The sequence below is a fragment of the Anabas testudineus genome, chromosome 3 (genome assembly GCF_900324465.2).
Source record: "Anabas testudineus chromosome 3, fAnaTes1.2, whole genome shotgun sequence".
NCBI classification, from domain to species: Eukaryota; Metazoa; Chordata; class Actinopteri; order Anabantiformes; family Anabantidae; genus Anabas; species Anabas testudineus.
The window spans coordinates 25,332,604-25,356,676 of record NC_046612.1 but is presented as its reverse complement, the minus strand read 5'-3'; the positions used below and the strand labels follow the sequence as shown (position 1 = coordinate 25,356,676).

Below are 24,073 nucleotides of genomic sequence, written 5' to 3'. Positions count from 1 at the left end.
TGTGCAGAGCGGCTGGTTAGTGTAGTGGGAAGATCACTGCCTTCTGTGTGGGAGACTGGGATTTGAACCCAGCTGTGGCCTACCTCCAGTATGGGTCCTTAGGCAAGACCTCCGTGTGTTGAAGTGTTAAACTGGCTGTCTGCTGTTCTGATGTATTATTGAATGCATGGACAAATGTGACACTGTGAATCACATGAGTTCCCTCCGTTTGGATTAGATAAGATGGTTTGAGTTCTGTAAAAGAAGAAATTAGCTGCCTCATTTTTCAAGAGTACATCAGAACCTGTTTGCCCTCAGTATGTGGTCTCGAAAAGTAATGGTTAAAATTACCTAATGGTTTTTAGGTAATTTATTGTTTTAGACATTCAGATTTTCTCAGTAAAACCAAAATGAAACTATTTATTAAGAATTCGAAATTAAATGTCATATTTCCACTGTCTTGTCTGTCTATAGATATCAGAGTACCTATTTTCAGAAAATGATTAATCCTGTGTATTACAAATGTTTTTTAATGTTGCACTGTTAACTTACATTAACGTGATGGGTTTTCCATTTTAATTCATATTTAATCTATTAATCTTCAGCATAGTAAGAGTTTTTACAATTGTATGTTCTACTTTGAAATGTCTTGCACAAGAGAGCGTGTGTACATCAACATACAACAGACAGAAACATTCTCAAAGTATCTAACACATGACAGGAGGAAGATGTTTTTCTATGGGAGTAACAAATGTCAGAGTGACATTGCAAGAGTCACTTTAAGTTATACAGTCTCATTAGAAACAAATGTAAAAGGATAACTCTGTACTATTTAAGTCAGTAATTGTAAATGTTTGTACATGAATGTGCAGCAGAGTCTATGTTCACAGACAATGTAATTTGAAACTATAGTTCCTGTAATATACTTCTACTTTGATTGCTATGTCTTTTACCAACATTTGTGTGTCTAAGAGGTCTTGTCATAATAACATAAATGACTGCAATATACTTAAATAACTGTGCATTATAACTTATGTAATATGTATTTAATATACAAAGAAATTGATGACTAATCACAATATTTCCCAACTATTACAGGTAAAGGTGGACATGGTGAATCCCTGTGGCTTGATGAAATTATGTCACTTGGTGAAACCTGTATCAGTGACTCTGGTTGCTGGTAGAAATTTGTCTCAACTGAAGACACTGCCCAAACCAACCGTCCCTCCTCTGAAGCGGACGTGTGAGCTCTATCTGAGCTCTTTAGAAACATTTTTGCAACCTGAGGAGCTGAACCACACAAAAAAGCTAGTGGAAGAGTTTCTGATACCGGGAGGGGTCGGAGAGACACTTCAGAAAGGCCTGGAGAGGAGAGCATGCAACACTGAGAACTGGGTGAGCTCAACAACTTGACCAGTTACAGACACATTTACTGGGACTTTATCTGTTTGGCTGCAGTTAGGACAAAATAAGGTTATTGTCATATTGCAACCTTTAGGACCATCAAGCTAAAAGGAAACAAAACTTATTTGAGTAATGAAAGAAATAGCAACGTAAGGATGGAGCCAAAGTGGAAGTTGCTGCATGGTACAAATGTTATGGAGATTTAGAATTTAGAGACTTATCATTGTTCCATAACACTGACACAACTGAGTACTCATTTGAATGCTTTTAAATGTTGTTCTCAATTTGTCAGTATGGATTTGTGTCACTTACTAACATTTTGCAGATAACAGACAGTCTTTTGAAGCTTGAATGTCTTAAACGGAAGCCTCTGGTGGTTCTTTTAAATTTTGGGATTCTTTGCACCAGAAAAGACATCAGGGATAAACAAGGACAAATAAGGTAAACACACAAAATAACACACACACTGGGATCATCCCAAACATTATTGCCGTTACATTTGCTGACATGTTCTAGCCTGATACTTTGTTCCCCTCAAGACCACTGTAATCTCACCATCACACTGGGGGGGCTCATTGGCAAACCTATTTAGCATAGGTATGTAGGTAGGTTGCATAATATGTGCATTATGGTTGGATACATGTGTGGTTGGCTGAATCTCGTACAGTAAATAACCCGATTATTATTAATGTGCCTATGATGATTGTATTGATAGCTCCTGTTTAAATTACTGGTGTGTTTGCTGACTGACTAGATGTCATGTCTACACTGCACTGTCAACACTGTGTCTATGTAAGAATATACCTTACTTGATATGTAGTTCCAGTTAGTAGTTCAAAAAACATTTTGTTAAGCATCAATGATATAAAACATCCACAAAGTAAAAGCTCACAATCTGTAAATTATGCTTTAATAAAAAGTCCAACATACTGTAGAAGAGATCTTACTGAAGTGTATATAAATTTGCTCGCAATTACTGGCATAAGCTGATTTCTCTGAGTGACCTGGTTACTTAATGTTACACAGTTTAAATCTCACCAGTAGCTACCTATCTAAACTAGCAGCAAGTATGTATTTAGCATCAAATCTTTTCACAACAAAAAAGATCTGTACTCATGAAAAGAGGTATGTATTTGTAGAAAGGATTAGTATTCATAAACGTAATTTGGGCTGTACAAATACTGTACTGTGTACACTTACAGAAAACTGTGTGACTGATCTCCCACAGTGTGTGTGACTATGAAGTTCAATCCATCTGTTATCCTAACCCCTTTAATGATAAGGGTTGTGGGCGCTCGAGCTTATACCAGCCGCATTGGGTGAGAGGCAGAGTACACTTTGGACAGGTTTCCAGTCTGAGTCATGTTCTATATTGTTATATAATGACCACTGTGCCTCTCAAGGTCACTTTCTAAACACCAAGATGACAAACTAACAATGAAATCATGATATGTGGGATAGGCCTCAAGACTGACTGGGTTTTATGACTCCTATGAGAGACTAAAAGAGACTTCTTTTTTTTTTTTAGATGTGCTGCTGAATTCACAGCAAGTGTATTGGATATAAAGACAATGATTGACAAGTGAGTACTAAACACAAAGTGTTTAGACAAATTGTATTATTGTCGTCTTTGTGGGACACAGAATGAATGTAGGCTGCAGTAAAAACCTGGAGAGGCATATAACAACGAAACAAACAACAATTTGGTAACATCATGATATTGCCTGAGATGTGGTTATTGCAAATTGTCTTTTGATTTTGAAAACCAAATATCTGCAGTGTACATTAAACACAAATTATTTGCCCTTGGTGTTTCAATGCTTTTAGAGGATGCTGTTGAGAGGCAGTGCTGTCCGCAGTAGATTCCTCCATAATGATATTTATTATGCAGGCGAGGAGGCTGGATTTTAGTCGAACACTGAGGCAGCATTATATTCCTCAAAGTAATCTTAAACCTTCAGTGCCCAAATTTGGCAGGTTCTTGGACATCCATAGCCAAATCTGTAAATGATGCTGAATGTTCAGTTGGTGTCTAACCCTTATTTGGACAAGGAGCCACATTTGGTAACTTCTTTGTCATCACGTAATTACCTAACAGGTTATTCCATAAGTGTTTCAGGATTCAAGGTTGCGTGAAGTAACTTATTTGAATTGAAGCAGACCAGCTTTTAATATGTATGTTATATTTGTTACCAGTATCAACATCAGTACCTCAGGAAAGATCACATTTTTGGAAAATAAAATATTTTGCAACATTCTATGTAATTATTGGTATATCATCCAATAATAGTCTAGGGTTGAAATGTTTAATTTCAAGGTATAGTCAATTGTAGTATTTCAATGAGTACCCTATAAAGGTTTCACCTTTGCATGTTTTGCAGTGACACACTTCCAGTTGAGTATATGAAAGGGAAGCCGTTGTGTATGAAACAGTACGAGCAAGTGTTTTCATCCTGTCGTATCCCTGGTGCAAAAAGAGACTCGTTGTTGTTCCTCGCCAAGAGCTCCAACCCCCCCAAACACATCACTGTTGTACACAATGGTCAGGTATGCAGCACCACACCTGTGTCAATCATCTGTGTCTGAGCTCTTCTGGGGCTGGTACTTGAAATTAGCAAACTTGTTGTACATGTTACATTTATCAACTTTTGAACATAGTGGAGAGTTGTCTTCCAGTTCATCAGGTGCTTCACTTTGATTTTCAGCATTCTCTTCATGGTCCAACTGTTAGATTAGGATGTGACAAGCTGTGATTGGTTAAAAACTAGTTTTAGTCTGTAGAGTATTGGGTGTGGTGAAGGAGCTCTGGGGAAACTGGAACAACAGGGATGGATCTTGACAGGTTCGGGATCTAAAAGAGAAAGATTGGAGATAAAAGGGGAATTTGCAACCAGGACACTGTGGGTGCAGTAGTCTGAAGCCATGAGTGAGTTGGTAGAAGGCTGTGAGTGGACTTCATAGCAACACAATCAAAAAGCTAAAACAGCTGGTGAGTGGCTTTGGTGCTGAAGTGGCACAATCTGGCAAGTGAGAGCTGCAGACCAGATAATGAAGGGAGATGTGAACACAGAATAATTAGTGATGTGGCACTAATCCACCCATCAAACTCATGCTCTCAACCCAGGTGATCTTAGCTGGCCTCACTTTCAACAAGAGAAAGCTCTTGTTGACGTAGTGTTTGTGCAGAAACAGACTGACAGCCTCATGCTGTGTCCTACTCAATTTATGTTAGAAACAGTTTGTTTATTAGCAGTTTATTTATTTGATTAAAAACAAATTTAATAGTCACATTGTCACAGTAATTCTATAGAGGGAAACCTGGTTTTTTGGGGGCCACATAGTGTCTCTGATGCCTTGGAATTACAGAGTTACTTTATCCTCCTATTCTTTCGTCTGCATGTTGATCCCCTTGAATTTAGTTCTTCTTGCTGGACATATACAACAGTGATGGGACCCTGCTGACGGTTGATCAGCTCTGTGTTCAGCTGGACAGGATCTGCAATTCCTCACTGCAGACCAGCATGGATCCTGTCGGGATTCTCACCACCCAGAGACGTGACGTGTGGAATAAAAGCTACATCAGCCTCATGCAGGGTGAGCACAACTCTGCTTTCATGCACACAGCACTAACTTGATACCTGATGAGAAAGGGTGGTAAACTACTTTGTAGCCTCTTGTCCTGGTGCCTTGTCCTAATAAACATATTAACCTATAGGGTTGATGTGCTTTTTCACTTCAGCCAAATTTAATCCTGCGAGTTCAGGGATTGAACCATTTCTTCTCTTAAATAAACATAGTGTTAAGGTGTTGCAGTCTGTTTTCATAGTATGATGTTTGCTCTGTGTACTGTCACTGATGTGTCCAGATGAGACCAACAAAGAATCACTGTCAGCTATTGAAAGCAGCATCCTCACACTGTGCTTGGATGGACCAATGCCCCCAGTGTCTGATGAGAGGATGCATCGCAAGGCTGCTTTCTTCCAGATGTTTCATGGAGGCGGCAGCCAGTGGTACAGTGGAAACCGCTGGTTTGACAAAGGTTTACAGGTGAAATGACAGGTTCAAAGTACACACACACCAACCGGAACCTACATCACTAATCAAAATCACACTCAAGATGTTGCGACATCAAGCAAGAAGCTATATTGTAGCCATATATTTCTCTCTCACTTACTGCCACTACATAAAAGCATTAATCTAAAAATCCAAATCTACATTTACATTTAGTCATTTAGCAGATGCTTTTATCCAAAGCGACTTACAAGTGAAGAACAAGACAAGTAAACAAAATCTAAGTAAAGGAGAAAAATCATTAAAGCAAAGTGCTATCGAAAAAGTGTTTCTGTTTCAAGAGATGTGAGAACAAGAGAGCAGAGGAAGATGCGGAAGAGTTCTGTCTTCAGCAGTTTTTTAAAGACCACATCACTTGCAAGTGATGTGGCTGAGCGTGCAGATTTAGGCAGCTCATTCCACCATCGTGGGATCACTGAGCTAAAGAGTTTTCCTTGGTGTCGACTTCGTGGTGCTGGTACCACCAGACGACGTTCACCAGTTAAACGCAGTGAACAGGAGGGGATGTAGACCTGAATGACTGAACTGAGATAAGATGGAGCTGTAGGCAAGAGACAGAGCTTTGAACTTGATCCTTGCAACCACAGGAAGCTATTGCAAAGATCTGAAGAGCGGTGTGACATGAGACCTTTTTGATCTAAATCTAAAAATAGCATGATCTCAAACCGGACATGAAGAATCTTCAACACAAAAATCTTGTGAAGCTAAAGAGACCTTTGCCTGCTCAGTATTCCAAGCACATATGTTCCACACAGGTTGTTTGTCTGTATATAAAAACACTTTATGCACTGTTATGTGTGTTGGTGGATAAACAACCAAAATTAAATTAAAGATCTGTCACACATATTTCCCAACTCCTCATGGGTTTGTTACTGTAAAGGTAAGGCTTGGTTTGTGTATTTTATGTTTTTGTCAGGTAATTATTGGAGAAGATGGACACCGAGGTATAAACTGTGGGCATACTGTTGCTGATGGTACAGTGTTTTTGGCCATTTGCGACCATGCTGTTGCTAACACGTGAGTAGACTGAAAACAAATGATCACATGACAATTGTATAAAAGTCTATTAGCTAAAGGCTGTTTAGTGTTCAGGCTGTTGGCCCAATCTGGGTCATTAATTCCAATTTTGTTCCATCCAAAGTATCATGTCTTTTATTTTGTGTATAGAAACAAGGAAACACCACACATGATCCAAACTCCCAGTGACCCACTGCCTATGCCTCAGAAACTACACTTCAACATCACACCTGAGATCAAACAGGACATCGAGGAGGCCAAACAGCATTTGGACACGTGAGAGCAACTATTAGCTGTGATAGAGTTGCATAGACACAAAGTGACAGCAAATATATAAATACTGTAGGAATTAACATTTTATGGGGGCAAAATACAGCAGTAACTAAATTTTCACATTTAAATTTCACAGACTACAGATTAAGGGCTTCAGATGTGACTTTGATTTAAAAAGACCAGTGAGAATCCTATTGCCAGCCAAGACTATTGATATTGGACAGTCCTGCATAACCTTGGATTATGTGCAGAAGTTCCCAGAGTAGCTGAAACTCAAGAAATGTGTCATTGTGCAGACATTTCTCCCATTTCTTCCATCACAGAGTGGTCCAGAATGTGGATGTGGAAATTACTGTTTTTAACCACTTTGGAAAAAATGCCATTAAAGCCCGTAAGATGAGTCCTGATGCTTTTGTACAGATGGCGATCCAGCTGGCCTACTACAGGTGAGGAGCTGTACAATCATCACTTAGTGTTAAAAGTAATATTAATGTTCTCTGGGACTGTGCTGGAATTTCAGCACAGAGCCCAGAGATATTTAAGATTTGAAGGTTTGCATTGAGGTCACAAAACGCACCAGACTCACCTTTTGCTATTGTACTACATGTTCCACGTGAACTATTTATAATCCAATGCAAGAAAAGGTCTGACAACTTCAGAGTATGTGGGATTGACATGGCTATGTATTTTTAGTAGTGGGTTGCCCAAGAAATGTCTACGCCTGGTGGGTTACATGCACATGAACATTTAAAAAAAAGAACACCTTCGTAAAACTGTGAATTATGTTTAATGTACATATAAGCACTTCTTTGTTTCTTTGTGGTTCTCCAAAAGTCTAGTGCAGGGTTCAACCAGCAGATCTTCTGTGTGTAATTGGGCTTGTAGCAATGGTGCATAACATCATTCCTTCTGCCCTAGTGATTTTCAAGATTCATTTTTTTAAGTGAGTGCTTATGAGTTGTGAAATGCAACATACTGTTCATACCTGAACCACAGCATTTCAAATAATTATTTATCCAATTCTATATATTCTTATCTTAAGTTACAAAAAGAGAAGAGACCACATGAGTTTGTCCACTGTTTGACACTAGCTAACTGGTAGGCTGCAGCCCCATACATCATGAATAACTGTATGGTAAACAGTAAAGAAAAAGAAATATCTTTTTATCTTTTGTTTAAAATAATTACAGAAAAAAATGAGGGTTGTCTGTCACCTTAAGCAGCCATTAAATAATTATAGTTTAATAGCTGATTTTAAATTAGTGTGAATGTAAAATATCAAAGTAAACTGCAGAAACTGCTACTTGACGTTATAGAAGTCTATAAATATGTGTGTTTTCTTGTTTTACTCCAGAGTTGTCTCCTTTCTTTTGTCAGGGTGTACCAGCAGTGCTGTGTAACAGTGGAACCTGCCTCCCTGCGTACATTCAGGCTCGGCCGTCTAGCTCTGATCCATCCAACCTCGAATGCTTCAGTTGCCTTTGTCAAGGCCTTTGATGATCCCAACAAACAGGTCTGATCAAAATAAAGCTTCTAATGAAACAAACAACTGATGCTGGAGATTATGCAGTTTTAAATCTGTTTGATTTTAGCGCAGTTTTTGGCACACGTGCCTCAGGAAGACTGGGTTGACAGAAATACTGCATTAGGCTCTTGAGATCATACTAATGAACACTAAGTGACTACAAGTGATGAGCTGTAACATTTGTTTTCTTCCTGTTTACACAGAACCTAGAGAAGGTTGATTTATTGGAAAAAGCTTTAAAAGAACACAAAAAGAGCACAGAGATGGTGAGTATCCATCATCACACCACTTAGTACTTTAATGTACAGCAGAAAAAGATTAGTATGATGGTAAAGATGCCATTTACTGTATGAAATTCCACCGTACATATACTGTACAACACGTTTGACAAGTAAATACAAGCCCTGCAAGAAATACATTGAAAACATGTGCCTCTATTCAAATATTGGATTAGAAAATGTTTCCAAAGGTCAACAACAGAAAAATACTTTGTGATGTGCAAAAGAGGGAAGAATGGTTCCACTAAGTCCAGTATAAAATCTGTCATCAACTATGTTTGGCTTTGGGCTGTTGAAAGAGTTTTGTCACCAACCAGTTCCTTCACTGGACAATATTGAAAATCTAGGGAACAACTTAAGCATGGCGACAATAGACATACAGTAATTTACTTAAAAGTCAAAAGGTTTTCTCAACACTTCATTATGTGCTCATTTTTAGGCTGAACATCATAGGGGACTTGTATTTGGTGACAATATACATATTACACAGATGGTCTCTTTTAGGCTTACTGACTCCACTACTCAGACAAACTAACCTAACTTTAAGCCATGTTTATGAAAGCTACTTACAGTGCCTATAAAAAGTAATCACCTCCTTGGATGTTTCATCCTTTTATTGACATTATGAATCAGTCATTCTCAATAAAAGTTGGCAACTTTGACAAGAATAATGTCAGAAAAATACCTCATTGATTTCAAAGTGAAAACAGGTGAAATCAGTGTTTGCATTAATATTCATCTCCTTGAAAATGACTGATCTAATTCAACAGAGATCCAGATATTTGGTGCTAGTAGTCCCACAATCATTGAAATGGGGATCACCTAAATGCAAGCGATAGCAGTATAAAGAAACTTGTGTCTGGAAGGTCCAGTCACTGGTTATTCAGTATTCCTGGCTACCATTACACCATGAAGACAAAAGAACACTCCCAGCAACTCAGAGAACAGGTCACTAAAAAGCACAAGTTAGGACATGGATACAAAAAATATCCTGGAGTTCAGAGACAAGTACAGTACATGCAACAACTGTTACATAGGTTCTTCACCAGTCAAGGCTTTATGGGAGTGGCAAAGAGAAAGCCACTGTTGAAGAAAACTCAAGTTAAATCCCTAATTGAGTTTGCCAATAGGTATGTGAAACACTCTATGGTCCAGTGGAAGAGGGTTTTTTGTTGCCTTTTGTCCATCAGACAAGACGGTATGTTTGGCACACACCACAGACTGTGCATCACCACAAACACACCATCTCCACTGTGAAACACGGTGGTGGCAGCATCATGCTGTGGGGGTGCTTCTTGGCAGCAGGCCCTGTAAAGCTTGTTAAGGTAGAGGGTAAGATGAATGCGGCAAAATATAGGACAATCGTCAAGGACAATCCTATTCAGTCTGCAAGACAACTACAGTTTGGGAGAAGATTTGTTTTCCAGCAAGACAATGACCTGAAGCATACAGCGAAAGCTACACAGAAATGGTTTATAGACAACAAGGTGAATGTTCTGGAGTGGCCAAGTCAAAGCCCAGACCTCAATTCAATAGAGAATTTGTGGACGGACTTGAAAAGGGCTGTTCACACCCGATCTCCACCCAACCGGAAGAAATAAACTGGAAAAATTGCATAAAATTCCAGTGTCCAGATGTGCAAGCCTAATTGAGACCTATCCACACAGACTCCATGCTGTTATTGCAGTCAAAGGTGCATCTACTAAATACTGACCTGAAGGGGGTGAATATTAATGCAAACACTGATTTCACCTCATATATTTTTATTTAATGGTAATTTAATTACTTTGTACTGAAAACCATCATCCAGTCATGTGGTCCTATGTTTGTCCTTCAAATTAAACATATTGTTTATGAACCAAAGCATTTCAAATAAATATTTGTCCAATTCTTTATCTTCTATATCTTATCATAAGTTACAAAAAGAGAAGAGACCACGAGTTTGTCCACTGCTTGACACTAGTCAGTGGCTAGGTACTCGAAGCGCTTTACACTGCGTCTCATTCACCCATTCACACACCGATGGCAGAGCTGCTATGCAGCTGACCTGACTCACTGGGGGCAACTTGGGGTTCAGTATCTTGCCCAAGGACACTTCGGCATGTGACATGGCAGCTGGGAATCAAACCACCAATCCTGTGACTGGCAGACAACTGCTCTACCTATTGAGCCACCCCTGCTAGTTCACTAGCGTGAACAGTAAAAGAAATGTCTTCTTATCAGAGGTGAACTGGACCAGATGAGACAAGAGTCTTTTTTCTATTCCACTTTAGTGGGACTGAATGTAGTTCTACAAGGATTTCATGTGAAAACACTCTAATGTAACAAATAAAGGTTGAGGTCATGAGGTCATGTTAACTGAATATTTTCCATTTACTGATTTTATTATTTTTAATACTAGCAGAAACCAAACAATAGCAGACTCCTGTGTCCTGTGTGCTGGGTGCAGGTTTGGGTGCACTGACAAATTAGGGCTTGAGAACTCTACATTACATCTACAGTGAAGGTCTTTGAAGTAATAAGTATGAACTGCATACTTCTAACAGCATGAGTCAGACGTGACTCATACAAATTCAAAGTAAAAAAAAAAAAAGAAGTCCAATGCCTATAAAAAAGATAATTAACAATGCTACAATATTTCAAATGAATATTGAATATTGAAATAAAATTGTCCCCTTTCTAACAGGTGATGAGTGGCCAGGCCGTAGCAGAACATTTAATGGGTCTCATGTGTCAGGCTTCTGAGGAAAACATCCCTATGCCAGATGTGTTCACTGACACCTCCTTCTGTAAAACCTTAGACTTCTTTCATGTCACTACAAGTCAGGTAAGGATTTAGGTTGGAACAACACACAGCCCATTTCTTCATGTAAAAAAAAACCAAAACATTTTAATTGGTAAATTCTTCTCTATGTCTTTACCAATTATTCTCTTTTGTGTCTTTACTACTGTGCTGCAAAGCAATCTAAGATATATTTTTGGTCATGCACATTTCTATTGTACAAAAAAAGTGTTTTTGTTATAAGAAAATAATTTGGCATATTTTTAAGCTTTTAGCTTCTGAGTGATGAACTGAGTTTTTAGGATTATCTTTAAAAAAAAAAGAGAAACATGGCTCTAATAACCGTAAGCCTAAGCCATGCATATACAAGAGAACAGCTGTTGCATAGCTGTCCACTGTAGTGACCACTATGCAAGAGAGGGTTCATTTTGTTTAATTGTCCCTGGACAAGACACTGAAGCATTCTCCCTTGTGTTCCTGTTTCTAAGTTATCTTCAAACACCGGGTGTCTCACATGTAATACCCTCGATCAACCTGGGACATATGATGTGGGCTACAGTATCATGGACAGTCACATTGACTGTAGAGTGTCCTCACTAGAAGCTTCTAATACCTGCAAAGAAAAAGATCCAGCACGACTGAGCCGAGCCCTGGAGGACGCACTGTTGGACATGATGACCCTGCTAGAAGAAACTCCAAGAGTCGATCCATAAAGCCAATACAGACTTAAAGGAATAGTTGGACATTTTGTAAAACCTATTGGATTTTTAATAGGTTCTTAGCTTGTGTTATCACAGAGACTGGAAAATGAGAAACAGCCAGACTAGCTGATGGTTTTCTCTATTTATCTCCAAGTGTCCACCTAAGGTCTATGAAAATAAAAGGCATGACAACTGTGTTGCATTTCTTTCTGATCAGGATAGAAGGGTTCATGTTTAAAATTATTTTTCTTTGTTGATTTTAATCAGTTGGTTTTACTGTAAGCTCATTGACCGTAATGGTTACTCAAGATAGAAATACTGTTTATGTACTATTTGTAATTTGATAAAATAACAGTGTTGGAATAAAATATGCACGTTTTTTTTTATTTTTTACCAAAGTTATCATGATGCAAATTTTTATAAATGGTCAAAATCATGTCTTTGATAGTTTGAAGGTAATTTTCCATCCCAAATTGTGCTTAGTCTGGATCTATAAGTAATTTAGTGAAGAGTAAAGTTTTAACTTCATATAGAGGAGAAAATATGCTGCCAGGTCTGTTGTATCTCACAGCTCCTCAGCACATGAAATAACAACTAATAACAACTCCTAATACACTAGTATTTTATTCCTTACAAAATCAACTAGGTTTGTCTTTTGTAGCACTAACCTCTGAAATTGCTCCTCTGTGTATTAATTTGTTTCAGTTCTGATGTTTTGGAGCCCAGAGGGCTATCGCACAAAACCAAGATGAGGGATTAAGTCATTATTTTTCTGTTATCTAGGCTGAATTTAGCCCGGACTTGGTTTTACAAAACCACAATAAGTCAAACTCCATCAATTTTTGATTCTGTGCATCCAGACCAGGTTTTTCCAGTTATCCCAGCCTAATTTACTCACTTCTGTCTCACTCAGCTAAATGAAAGCAGCTTAAATGAAAGTGAATTAAGTTACAATGGAGGTTTATTCTTAGAAACTAACCTGGTCCAGAGCAGGACAGCTACACGTGTTTACAGTCATTCCATGGTCTCCCACTTTAAATGATCCTGCATTAAAATACTGCAGATATATTATGTAATATATTGTGATATATTGTATGTAAGTATGCTTACATTTTTTTGTGTCACAATCATTTTCATAATCATTTATGTAAAATGATATAAGTATATATTGTAGTATAAGGGTTTGACCAGAGATTGGAGACACTCCAGGATCAGCCTTTAAAAAAAAAAAAAAAAAGAAATGTGTGAGTTCAGAGCCACTGGTCTGTAGTCGTTGAGGACATCTGGGCGTGGCTTCTTATTAACTGGAACTACAAACAACTTTTGTTGTGTTGGAGAACACCACATAACTGGGGAGCACAGGCTTTCAGCACCCTTGGCCTGACTCCATCTGGCCCTCCAGCCTTTGTGGGGTGAAGCCTGTGCAGCTCTCTTCTCACCTGATCTGCTAAGATCATTTGGGTGGAGGCTGAGTTGCGTGGGGGAGGAACTGCGGAGCCTGGAGTGAACTGCAGGGGGTTCAGAGGGGTCAGCCTGGAATCTATTGAAAAAATCATTAAATTCATTGGCCTGGCACTGGCTGGACTTGTAGCCAGTCACGGTCCTCCACACCTTTCTCCTGTAAGCCTCGTTCCTGTCCCTGATCCTGAGAGACAGCACAGACCGGGACAGAAAGAGGCTCAACAAGCTGGTCAGGAGGGCCAGTTCTGTCCTGGGCTGTCCACTGGACTCTTTGGAGGAAGTGGGTGAAAGGAGGATGTTGGCCAAGCTAACATCCATCATGGACAACACCTCTCACCCACTACATCGGACAGTGGAGGCACTGAGCAGCTCCTTCAGTTGCAGACTGTTACACCCTCCATGTAGGAAGGAGCGGTTCCGCAGGTCATTCATTCCAACAGCTGTTAGACTGTACAATGCCACAGTTTAAATATACATGTACAAAACCGGTTATCATGCATCCATAGCCCACCTGACTGTATTGTTTTTTACTTTATTTATTTTATTATTACGTATAACATATTATATATGTTAAGTCGTAATAGTGTATATAGTTGTAGATTCTCGTAAAATGTTTATTACTTTTGTATTTTTGCACACCCTCTCATTCTTTTTGCACATTGCTGTTGTTCTTTTTGCACTGACCTGCTGTAGCAATTGAATTTCCCCAATGTGGGATCAATAAAGAATATCTTATCTTATCTTATCTTATCTTATCTTATCTTATCTTATCTTATCTTATCTTATCTTATCTTATCTTATCTTATCTTATCTTATCTTATCTTATCTTATCTTATCTTATCTCTGGACCCTCCCAGCTGTCTTCCTTTCTCTTAACCTGAATGCCTTCTTTTTGTCATTCATGGTGGCTTTGATGTCTTGAGTGACCCAGGGCTTGTTGTTTGGAAAGAACCAAATAGTTTCAGTCAGTACGTGGCTGTCCACACAGAAATTAATCTAATGCAGTCTGTCAGTCCATCAATGTCCTCACCGTGAGGATCACAAAGAGTCTTCCAATCTGTATCTTCAAAGCATCCCTGCTGGGCAACATGTGCCCCCTCTATCAACCTTTTTACAGTTTACAGCGGTGGAAGGCTGCCTCTGAACAAACAGTGAGTACTGTAAGAGGAGATGTACCAGGTTGTGATCTGACTTTTACAGAGGTGGAAGGGATGATATGTGTGTCTGACACTGTGGTCTGTAGCACATGTGCTCCACAGGGGACAGTACTGTCTTCATTCCTCCTGTTCCAATTATTTGTACTCAGATACAACCTCCACCTCTTCCCCAATCAATTCCTGTATACCTCAGACTTCAGGTACAGTCCTGCCATCTGATTAGGAGGGCTGGCTCTGTTCTGGGGGTGGAGCTGGACCCTCTACATGATGTAGCTGAGAGGACGATGCAGTCCAAACTCCTCTCAATCCTGGACAATCCCTCCCACCCACTGCACAGTGTGCTGGCTGGACAGAGGAGCACGTTCAGCCAGAGACTGATCAACATGTTGTGGCCATCAATCTTTACAATTCCTGTGTGACCAAAGTGACAATTTTGTCATATAACTGCTGTCATTCCACCCTGAACTACAATTATTGATCTATTTTCATTCATCTATTCTCATCCATCACACATATTCTGTATGTATATTATATATTGAGTTTTCTGTATTGATGCTATTCTCTATTCTGGTTGTGATTCCCTTTCTTTCTGTCTGTGTTAAGAATAACTGTAACAAGGCAAAACATCTTCCCTGTGGGATTGATAAAGTTTTTTAATCTTGAATCTTGAATCTCAGTATCACAATTTTTAGTAGTAGTAGCGAAACAGGAAAAGACTGGAGTGAAATCAGTGATGCAAATACCCAAATTGGCTTTTAGTTCAAATTAGTTTGGCCATAAAATAAGAGTCCAAGTCTGGGAAACATTAAAATAATAATTCAATTGTTCTAAAAATTAGTAGGAGGCAGTCCTCATTGATGGTTTAAATTGAGGGAAAAAGTTTGTGCACAATGCACCTGCAACATCTAAACAGATTAAAAAAATGTTTTTAAACTAAACTGTATTTTTAGTTATATTGTTTGTGTATTTGTTACAATAAAATCCTTGTTTATTTTGCCTCTTGACTCTGTTTTCCTCTCTTTTCTCATGGTTTCAGAGCTTGGTTTTGAGACAGGTTTGTTCCCTCTTAAGTACACACGATTTGATCTGTTAACTACTAGAAGGCACAGAAAAGATGCAAACTATATCCTGTAGGGCTTGACATTAAGCTTTCTCAGTCAATTAGCCTTTAGGCAGTGGATAAGATGCTTTACTTGCATCTGGCTTAGCGCTCCAAAACCCTTGGAATCGGTCTTGTATATTCTTATTTATAACAGTTACAGTAAATATAATGGATTGCCATGTGAATGTTTAGTTTTATTTATTCATATGTTTATTATACTGCTGAAAAATGAGGAATGTGTACAGTGGATGTTTATCAGGAGCAGTAATGACGCAGATCCAAGGATTACTTAAAGCAACACTGTGTTTACTCGTTCTCTTCAACTGTCACAGCAGATGACAAATTTGCTCTGTCAAATGTCAAATAGAGCGAACATCTCCACAGTCAAAAAGCTGTCACCGGTCTTTACTTCTGCTAATGTGAGGTACTGTCTGGAGTAAAGCAGTGGTTAACACAATCTTTATTATTAATGTTTTTCCTTTTTTAGTCTGAGGGAGTTTCTCTGAAAACACAATGTTAAGAATTTGCAGCAGAACTCTGGTAAGTAAGCAGTTTTCAATTACTTCTGCTGAAACTACACCAGCTAGATGTAGGCATCTATATAACTTGATTGTGGCACAAAGCAATTTCCCATCCAGTATTTTTATGTCTTTTTGTTCTTGTAATTTTATTGTAATTGTGCATAAGTGTTCAGTTCAACCTAATTCATCATGTGTGTTAATGCAACTGAAAACTGCTTGTTAATATTGACATACTGTACATGTATTTGAGTACATTCTCGTATCTGTCAGGTAAAGGTGGACATGGTGAATCCCTGTGGCTTGATGAAATTATGTCACTTGGTGAAACCTGTATCAGTGACTCTGGTTGCTGGTAGAAATTTGTCTCAACTGAAGACACTGCCCAAACCAACCGTTCCTCCTCTGAAGCAGACGTGTGAGCTCTATCTGAGCTTTTTAGAAACATTTTTACAGCCTGAGGAACTGAACCACACAAAGAAGCTTGTGGAAGAGTTTCTGATACCGGGAGGGGTCGGAGAGACACTTCAGAAAGGCCTGGAGAGGAGAGCATGCAACACTGAGAACTGGGTGAGCTCAACAACTTGACCAGTTACAGACACATTTACTGGGACTTTATCTGTTTGGCTGCAGTTAGGACAAAATAAGGTTATTGTCATAGTGCAACCTTTAGGACCAACAAGCTAAAAGGAAACAAAACTTATGTGAGTAATGAAAAAAATAGGCCTATATAGGCCTCTACATACAGTGGAAAGAGGACGTGGAACCAGAGTGGAAGTTGCAGCATTGTATAAATACAGCTGATATTCCAGTACTCAAATGTATTTTGATGTAATGTCTATTCTTTATCTGTTTGTCTGTCTTTGTGACACTTATTAGTACTGTTTTACAGATAACAGATGACTATTTGAAGCATGAATGTCTTGTTAGACAGACGCCTGTGGTGGTAAATTTAAATTTTGGGATTCTCTGTCCCAGAAAAGACATCAGAGATAAGCAGGGACAAATAAGGTAAACACACACACAATAAAACACACATAGTGTGATCATACCAAACATGGTTGGCATCATACTCTTGCTGAAATTACACGACTTACAGCCTGATTATTTCTAAAATAAAATCAAGGTAGAAGATAAATCAGATTACCTGGTTACATCTGCCACATGTAGTAACCAGGTTACTATAGTGTACTGAAACATGAGCATATGTCAAGCAAAATCTATTTAAGACACTGTGTTCTGAGTTCACTTCCTGTTATCCATCCATCCAGCTTTAAATTTGTTTTACGGAGGCGAGAAGAAGCCTTTCTCACACAGACAGGATTCTCTTTGAATTCTCTTTAGAAGACACAGCTGATCTCCGACTGTGTGTGGCTTCCCTGCTTTCCCTAGGATGTCGCCATAATGCTTGTCCTTTGACTTACTACAACTTATGAATAGAATGATACTAAAACGTGGATGGATCAAAAAACCCAAAAATATTCAAAATTGAGTGTCATTGATCTAGTTGTTAACACGTTTTTTATATTTACAGTAGTGCCAAAAGTTTTTAATGTCAATATTTAATTTTCCAATAATATCTCAGATGTTCCTGTAAACCACTAGAGGGAGCCTGCATAGTGCATATATCATATCTTCAGTGTGACATAATGCAGAACATGCTATTAATGTGCATATAATATAATATTTAGTGATGATACAGTTTCACATAAAAAATAAGAAATTTTAATAGTTTTAAAATATTGTAATGGAAAAAACAGTCCAACATCAAACAGTCAGCCAATCACCAATGTCCCATATCAAAAACAAATAGTTATTATTCTGTTAGAATAATCTATTTATTCTGGGACTAAGGACAAGGAGTCAGTATAGATATATATGTACAGTATAAATCAGACTCGGGTTGTAGGGTTTTGGGGAGACTGTCTCTTGCAAGAGGCTTAAACTGTTTTTAAATCTGTTTGTTTTTTGTGTTTTTTTATTAAGGTGTGCTGCCGAATTCACAGCAAGGGTATTGGATATAAAGACAATGGTTGATAAGTGAGTACTAAAAGGTGTTCCAGACACCTTGTATCAGGATTGAAATGCTGGCCTGTATATATTTCTATATATTCTATTCACACGCTTTGTCACATCTTGTAGTTTTCTCCAACAGTTTTATTTTATTAGTCATTTGTTTTAGCTGTACACTGAAGACATGAGGGTTTAAGACCTAAACATGAGCCTGAGATGAAAGTTTGGTTACATGACATCAAATCAGGGGTGTCCTGTCAGATTTTCAATCTATGTATATCTCTAAATAATCTTGGTTTTAGTCTTGGTTTATGATAGATTGTTTTATTCGTCATTCTCTTGGTTTCCCTACTGTCGTGGTACAGTCAGCTCATCACAGTCGATTATCTGCACCTTCACTGTTCTATTTAGTGTGCATCAACTCTACAGCCTGACTAGCTGCCTATATACTAAGTATGTATGCCCTCTAATGCTTGTGTTCTGGGCTTTGGACTGGAAAGGACTGGGATATCGGATATTTGGCATATTGTGGGGAAGAATTTTGGATACGGATTTGATTAATGTTTTTCATATGAGAATATTGGATCACAGATTTATAAAAGCATTATTCAGATTACTGAGGTGGGAACAGTTTCTGTATTGTGCTTTTGCAAAGCAACCTTCTGTCTTGGTGTGTCTCTATAGAGAGTAGGTAATGTCTTTTCAGATTCCAAGAGACATGGTTAAATGACACAACCATCACTTTGCAGTAGATCTCCCACTTGTCGTTCTCTGATCTAACTCGTCACCACATTCCCCACTCTTGATCTCTCCGTTAGAAAGATCACCACAATTGTCTGAGAAATTCTTGCTCTTGAAAAACTGTTTCATCTTTGCCCCAATCTATCTAGGCAGTCCAAAGTGTAGGACCTCTGTCTCCATCCAGGCTAGATGTAGTTATTGCAAATGTCTCCTATGATCTTAAACCCAAATGCCTGCAGTGTACAGCCAACACAGATCAAATTACCTTCTCGGATATTGCATATCATTTGTAAAAATGTGTTTAATTTAAAATCACATTCAAAATATTGTGTGTGAACTGAACAGTGCATATTGTCTGATATGATTGTGCTTACACAATCTTCTGCTGTTGGCCTCCATATTTTAATATGCAGGTGAGCAGGCTAAATTTAAGTCAAACATGGAGGCAGCATTACTTTAATCATTATATTCTTAACCTTTCAATTGAATTTGACATTTTCTGGGATGTTCATAGCCAAATCGGTAAATGAAGCTGAGTTAGTGTTTAATGTTTGCATGTTTTGCAGTGACACGCTCCCAGTTGAGTATATGAAAGGGAAGCCGTTGTGTATGAAACAGTACGAGCAAGTGTTTTCATCCTGTCGTACCCCTGGTGCAAAAAGAGACTCGTTGTTGCTCCTCGCCAAGAGCTCCAACCCCCCCAAACACATCACTGTTGTACACAATGGTCAGGTATGCAGCACCACAACTGTGTCAATCATCTGTGTCTGAGCTCTTCTGGGGCTGGTGCATGAAATTAGCAAACTTCTACATGTTACAAAATATTTCTAAAATATTTCTAAAATCAATATTACTACTCACAATTTTGGAGCATCGTGGAAAATCTATTTTTTAGTGTTGCCTTGACTTGATCCAATCTATCTTTCTTTCGTGTGTGTGATCCCCGTGGGTTTAGTTCTTCTTGCTGGACATATACAACAGTGATGGGACCCTGCTGACGGTTGATCAGCTCTGTGTTCAGCTGGAGAGGATCTGTAATTCCTCACTGCAGACCAGCGTGGATCCTGTCGGGATTCTCACCACCCAGAGACGTGACGTGTGGAATAAAAGCTACATCAGCCTCATGCAGGGTGAGCACAACTCTGCTTTCATGCAGCACAGCACTGACTTGATAGATGATGAGAAAGGGTGGTAAACTACTTTGTAGCCTCTTGTCCTGGTGCCTTTAGGGTTAATGTGGTTATTCACATGTCCACCTAAATTTAATCCTGCAAGTTCAGGGATTGAACCATTTCTTCTCTTAAATAAACATAGTGTTAAGGTGTTGCAGTCTGTTTTCATTGTATCCTGATGTTTGCTCTGTGTACTGTCACTGATGTGTCCAGATGAGACCAACAAAGAATCACTGTCAGCTATTGAAAGCAGCATCCTCACACTGTGCTTGGATGGACCAATGCCCCCAGTGTCTGATGAGAGGATGCATCGCAAGGCTGCTTTCTTCCAGATGTTTCATGGAGGCGGCAGCCAGTGGTACAGTGGAAACCGCTGGTTTGACAAAGGTTTACAGGTGAAATGACAGGTTCAAAGTACACACACACCAACCGGAACCTACATCACTACTTAGAAAATCACACTCAAGATGTTGCAACACCAAGCAAGAAGCTATATTGTAGCCATATATTTCTCTCTCACTTACTGCCACTACATGAAAGCATTAATCTAAAAATCCAAATTAACAAACTACAAAACGACCCTGTACACTGTTGTGTTAGTGGGCACAAAAAAAGAAAATCTGTCACATATACAGGTACAGTAAAATCTCAGGACTAGTTGGGAAATAATGTTAATGCTCAGCATGTGTATCCCACCTTTTTGTCACATAATTATTGGAGAAGACGGGGCCCGGGGAATTCATGGTGCACATACTGTTGCTGATGGTGCGGTGTTTTTGGCCATTTGTGACTATGCTGTTGCTAACACGTGAGTAGACTGACAATAAATAGGACTTAAGATCTTTCACCACCAAGAGAAGCAGTGCAGATTTAATTGTACTCAACCCATACTATGAGCTATTGTATACAAAGCAGCAAGAGAGGTTTCAGTCAATATATGTTACCTTCAGCACACTCAGTCACGTTACTTTGTTCCATCCAATGAATCATGTTTATTGTGTCATTTATTTTGTGTCTAGAAACAAGGAAACACCACATGTGATCCAAACTCCCAGTGACCCACTGCCTATGCCTCAGAAACTACACTTCAACATCACACCTGAGATCAAACAGGACATCGAGGAGGCCAAACAGCATTTGGACACGTGAGAGCAACTATTAGCTGTGATAGAGTTGCATAGACACAAAGTGACAGCAAATATATAAATACTGTAGGAATTAACATTGTATGGGGGCAAAATACAGCAGTAACTAAATTTTCACATTTGAATTTCACAGACTACAGATAAAGGGCTTCAGATGTGACTTTGATTTAAAAAGACCAGTGAGAATCCTATTGCCAGCCAAGACTATTGATATTGGACAGTCCTGCATAACCTTGGATTATGTGCAGAAGTTCCCAGAGTAGCTGAAACTCAAGAAATGTGTCATTGTGCAGACATTTCTCCCATTTCTTCCATCATAGAATAGTCCAGAATGTGGATGTGGAAATTACTGTTTTTGACCACTTTGGAAAAAATGCCATTAAAGCCCGTAAGATGAGTCCTGATGCTTTTGTACAGATGGCGATCCAGCTGGCCTACTACAGGTGAGGAGCTGTACAATCATCACTTTGAGTTAAAAATATAAAGTTTTAATTTTCTTTAGTACTGTGCTGGAATTTCAGCATGAAGGGAGACATTTTAGATTTAAAAATAAATATAATATATAGCACTTTTCTACCTAACTGGTACTCAAAGCACTTTACACAGCATCTCACCCATTCACACACACAAGTGTACCGATGTCAGAGCTGCTATGCAGCTGATCTGATTCACCGGGGACAATTTGGGGTTCAGTATCTTGCTCAAGGACATTCTGAATTTTTTTAACTGACATGTAGTAAGAATATCATTATATATGTGTGACTCACTTCAAGCAGCCATTAAATAGTTAGCTATTTTCACATTTTAAGTTAGCGTGAATTACACTAAAGTAAACTGAAGAAACACCTACTAAATGTTATAGAAGTCTATAAATATTTGCAATCTCTTGCTTTTTCTCCTTTCTTTTGTCAGGGTGTACCAGCAGTGCTGTGTAACAGTGGAACCTGCCTCCCTGTGTACATTCAGACTGGGGCGTCTAACTCTGATCCGTCCAACCTCGAGTGCTTCAGTTGCCTTTGTCAAGGCCTTTGATGATGCCAACAAACAGGTCTGATTAAAATAAAGCTTCTAATGAAACAGACAACTGATGCTGGAGATTATGCAGTTTTAAATCTGTTTGATTTTAGCTCAGGATTTGGCACACGTGCCTCAGGAAGACTGGGTTGACAGAAATACTGCATTAGGCTCTAGAGATCATACTAATGAACACGAAGTGACTACAAGTGATGAGCTGTAACATTTGTTTTCTTCCTGTTTACACAGAACCTAGAGAAGGTTGATTTATTGGAAAAAGCTTTAAAAGAACACAAAAAACGCACAGAGATGGTGAGTATCCATCATCACACCACTTAGTACTTTAATGTACAGAGGGAAAAGATTATTATGATGCTAAAGATGCCATTTACTGTAGGAAATTCCACCGTACATATACTGTACAAGAAGTTTGACAAGTAAATACAAGACCTGCAAGAAATACACTAAAAAACATGTGTCTATTCAAATACTGGATTAGATAATGTTATTTCCAAAGGTGAAAAACATAAAAAGATTCTCTGATGTGCATAAGAGGGAAGAATGGTTCCACTAAATACAGTATGAACACATTCTGGATGCAAATGTCTCGCAGTCATTTGAGAAATGTAAAGGGAAAAGAGCAAGGCTTCTAAAATGGAGAAATGCACCTCAAAATGTTCCATCAGTATTGGTGGATAGTTCCAGTTCTCTCATTGAACAGAATTGAAATTTTAGGGGAAGGAAAACAAAAAATATTTTGATACATTTTCATTTTATATTCTAAGTAAAATAAAACTGTCCCCTTTCCAACAGGTGATGAGTGGCCAGAACTTAGCAGAACATCTAATTGGCCTCATGTGTCAGGCTTTTGAGGATAACATGTGTGTACCAGATATCTTCACTGACACCTCCTTCAATAAAGCCTTTTACTTTGTACAGGTCACTACAAGTCAGGTAAGGACATGGCTTGAAACAGCAACATGCTTTGTTCATTACTTTATATTCAGCAAACAACATGAATTGGTTGATTACAGTATGTGTTCTACCTTCAGGAAAGTACAATTATATTCTCACTTTATTTTAACTAGATATACATGTACACATACATTAATACCACCACCTGGTGGTTTTAATGTTGTGGTTGGGGGACAACTGAATGTTTGCAATGATTGACACATGCCAAAGAACAGAGTTTTACTTTTTATACTGATATCTTCATCCTTATTCACCCATACTGTTCTATTATTTTTATAAATCTCAAACAGCTTTGTTTACCACCTTGCCACCTGCAATTTAACTCACACATCGTCATGAAACAAGGTTGTTTTGCTCCCATTTAGCTTTTCATGCAGTCTATAAAATTTTTAATCTTTTTCTATGCTATGATGTTTAAAATGAAAGGACACGTTTGTTAAGGTTGTCAGGAATAGGATTTTCTATGTCCAAAAGAAACTACAACATTTTCTCTTTTGTTCCTTTTTCTTAGTTATCTTCAAAGACCGGGTGTCTGACATGTAATACCCTTGACAGACCTGGAATATATGATGTGGGCTACAGTATCATGGACAATCACATTGACTGTAGAGTGTCCTCTCTAGAAGCTTCCAATACCTTCAAAGAAAAAGATCCAGCACGACTGAGCCGAGCCCTGGAGGACGCACTGTTGGACATGATGACTCTGCTAGAAGAAACTCCAAGAGTCAAACCAGAAGCAAATTAA

General features: G+C 38.6%; 1 protein-coding gene across 1 annotated transcript; it reads left to right on the top strand.

Moving 5' to 3' along the window:
- Window positions 1-1,089: 1,089 nt before the first annotated feature.
- Window positions 1,090-24,073, top strand: LOC113174639 (carnitine O-acetyltransferase-like). The gene is made up of 13 exons (XM_026378719.1): window positions 1,090-1,374; window positions 1,709-1,824; window positions 2,912-2,965; window positions 3,765-3,930; window positions 4,803-4,977; window positions 5,249-5,430; window positions 6,371-6,471; window positions 6,622-6,747; window positions 7,068-7,190; window positions 8,122-8,257; window positions 8,473-8,535; window positions 11,234-11,374; window positions 23,840-24,073. The coding sequence occupies exons 1-13, from the start codon at window positions 1,090-1,092 to the stop codon at window positions 24,071-24,073; spliced, it is 1,902 nt and encodes a 633-aa protein (XP_026234504.1).

What these genes read in the sequence shown, in the direction of transcription:
- LOC113174639 (XM_026378719.1), top strand. Translation starts at nt 1,090, where the DNA reads ATGGTGAATCCCTGTGGCTTGATGAAATTATGTCACTTGGTGAAACCT. An exon ending in GATAAACAAGGACAAATAAG is followed by an intron (nt 1,825 to 2,911) that starts GTAAACACACAA and finishes TTTTTTTTTTAG; the next exon opens with ATGTGCTGCTGAATTCACAG. An exon ending in CTACATCAGCCTCATGCAGG is followed by an intron (nt 4,978 to 5,248) that starts GTGAGCACAACT and finishes TGATGTGTCCAG; the next exon opens with ATGAGACCAACAAAGAATCA.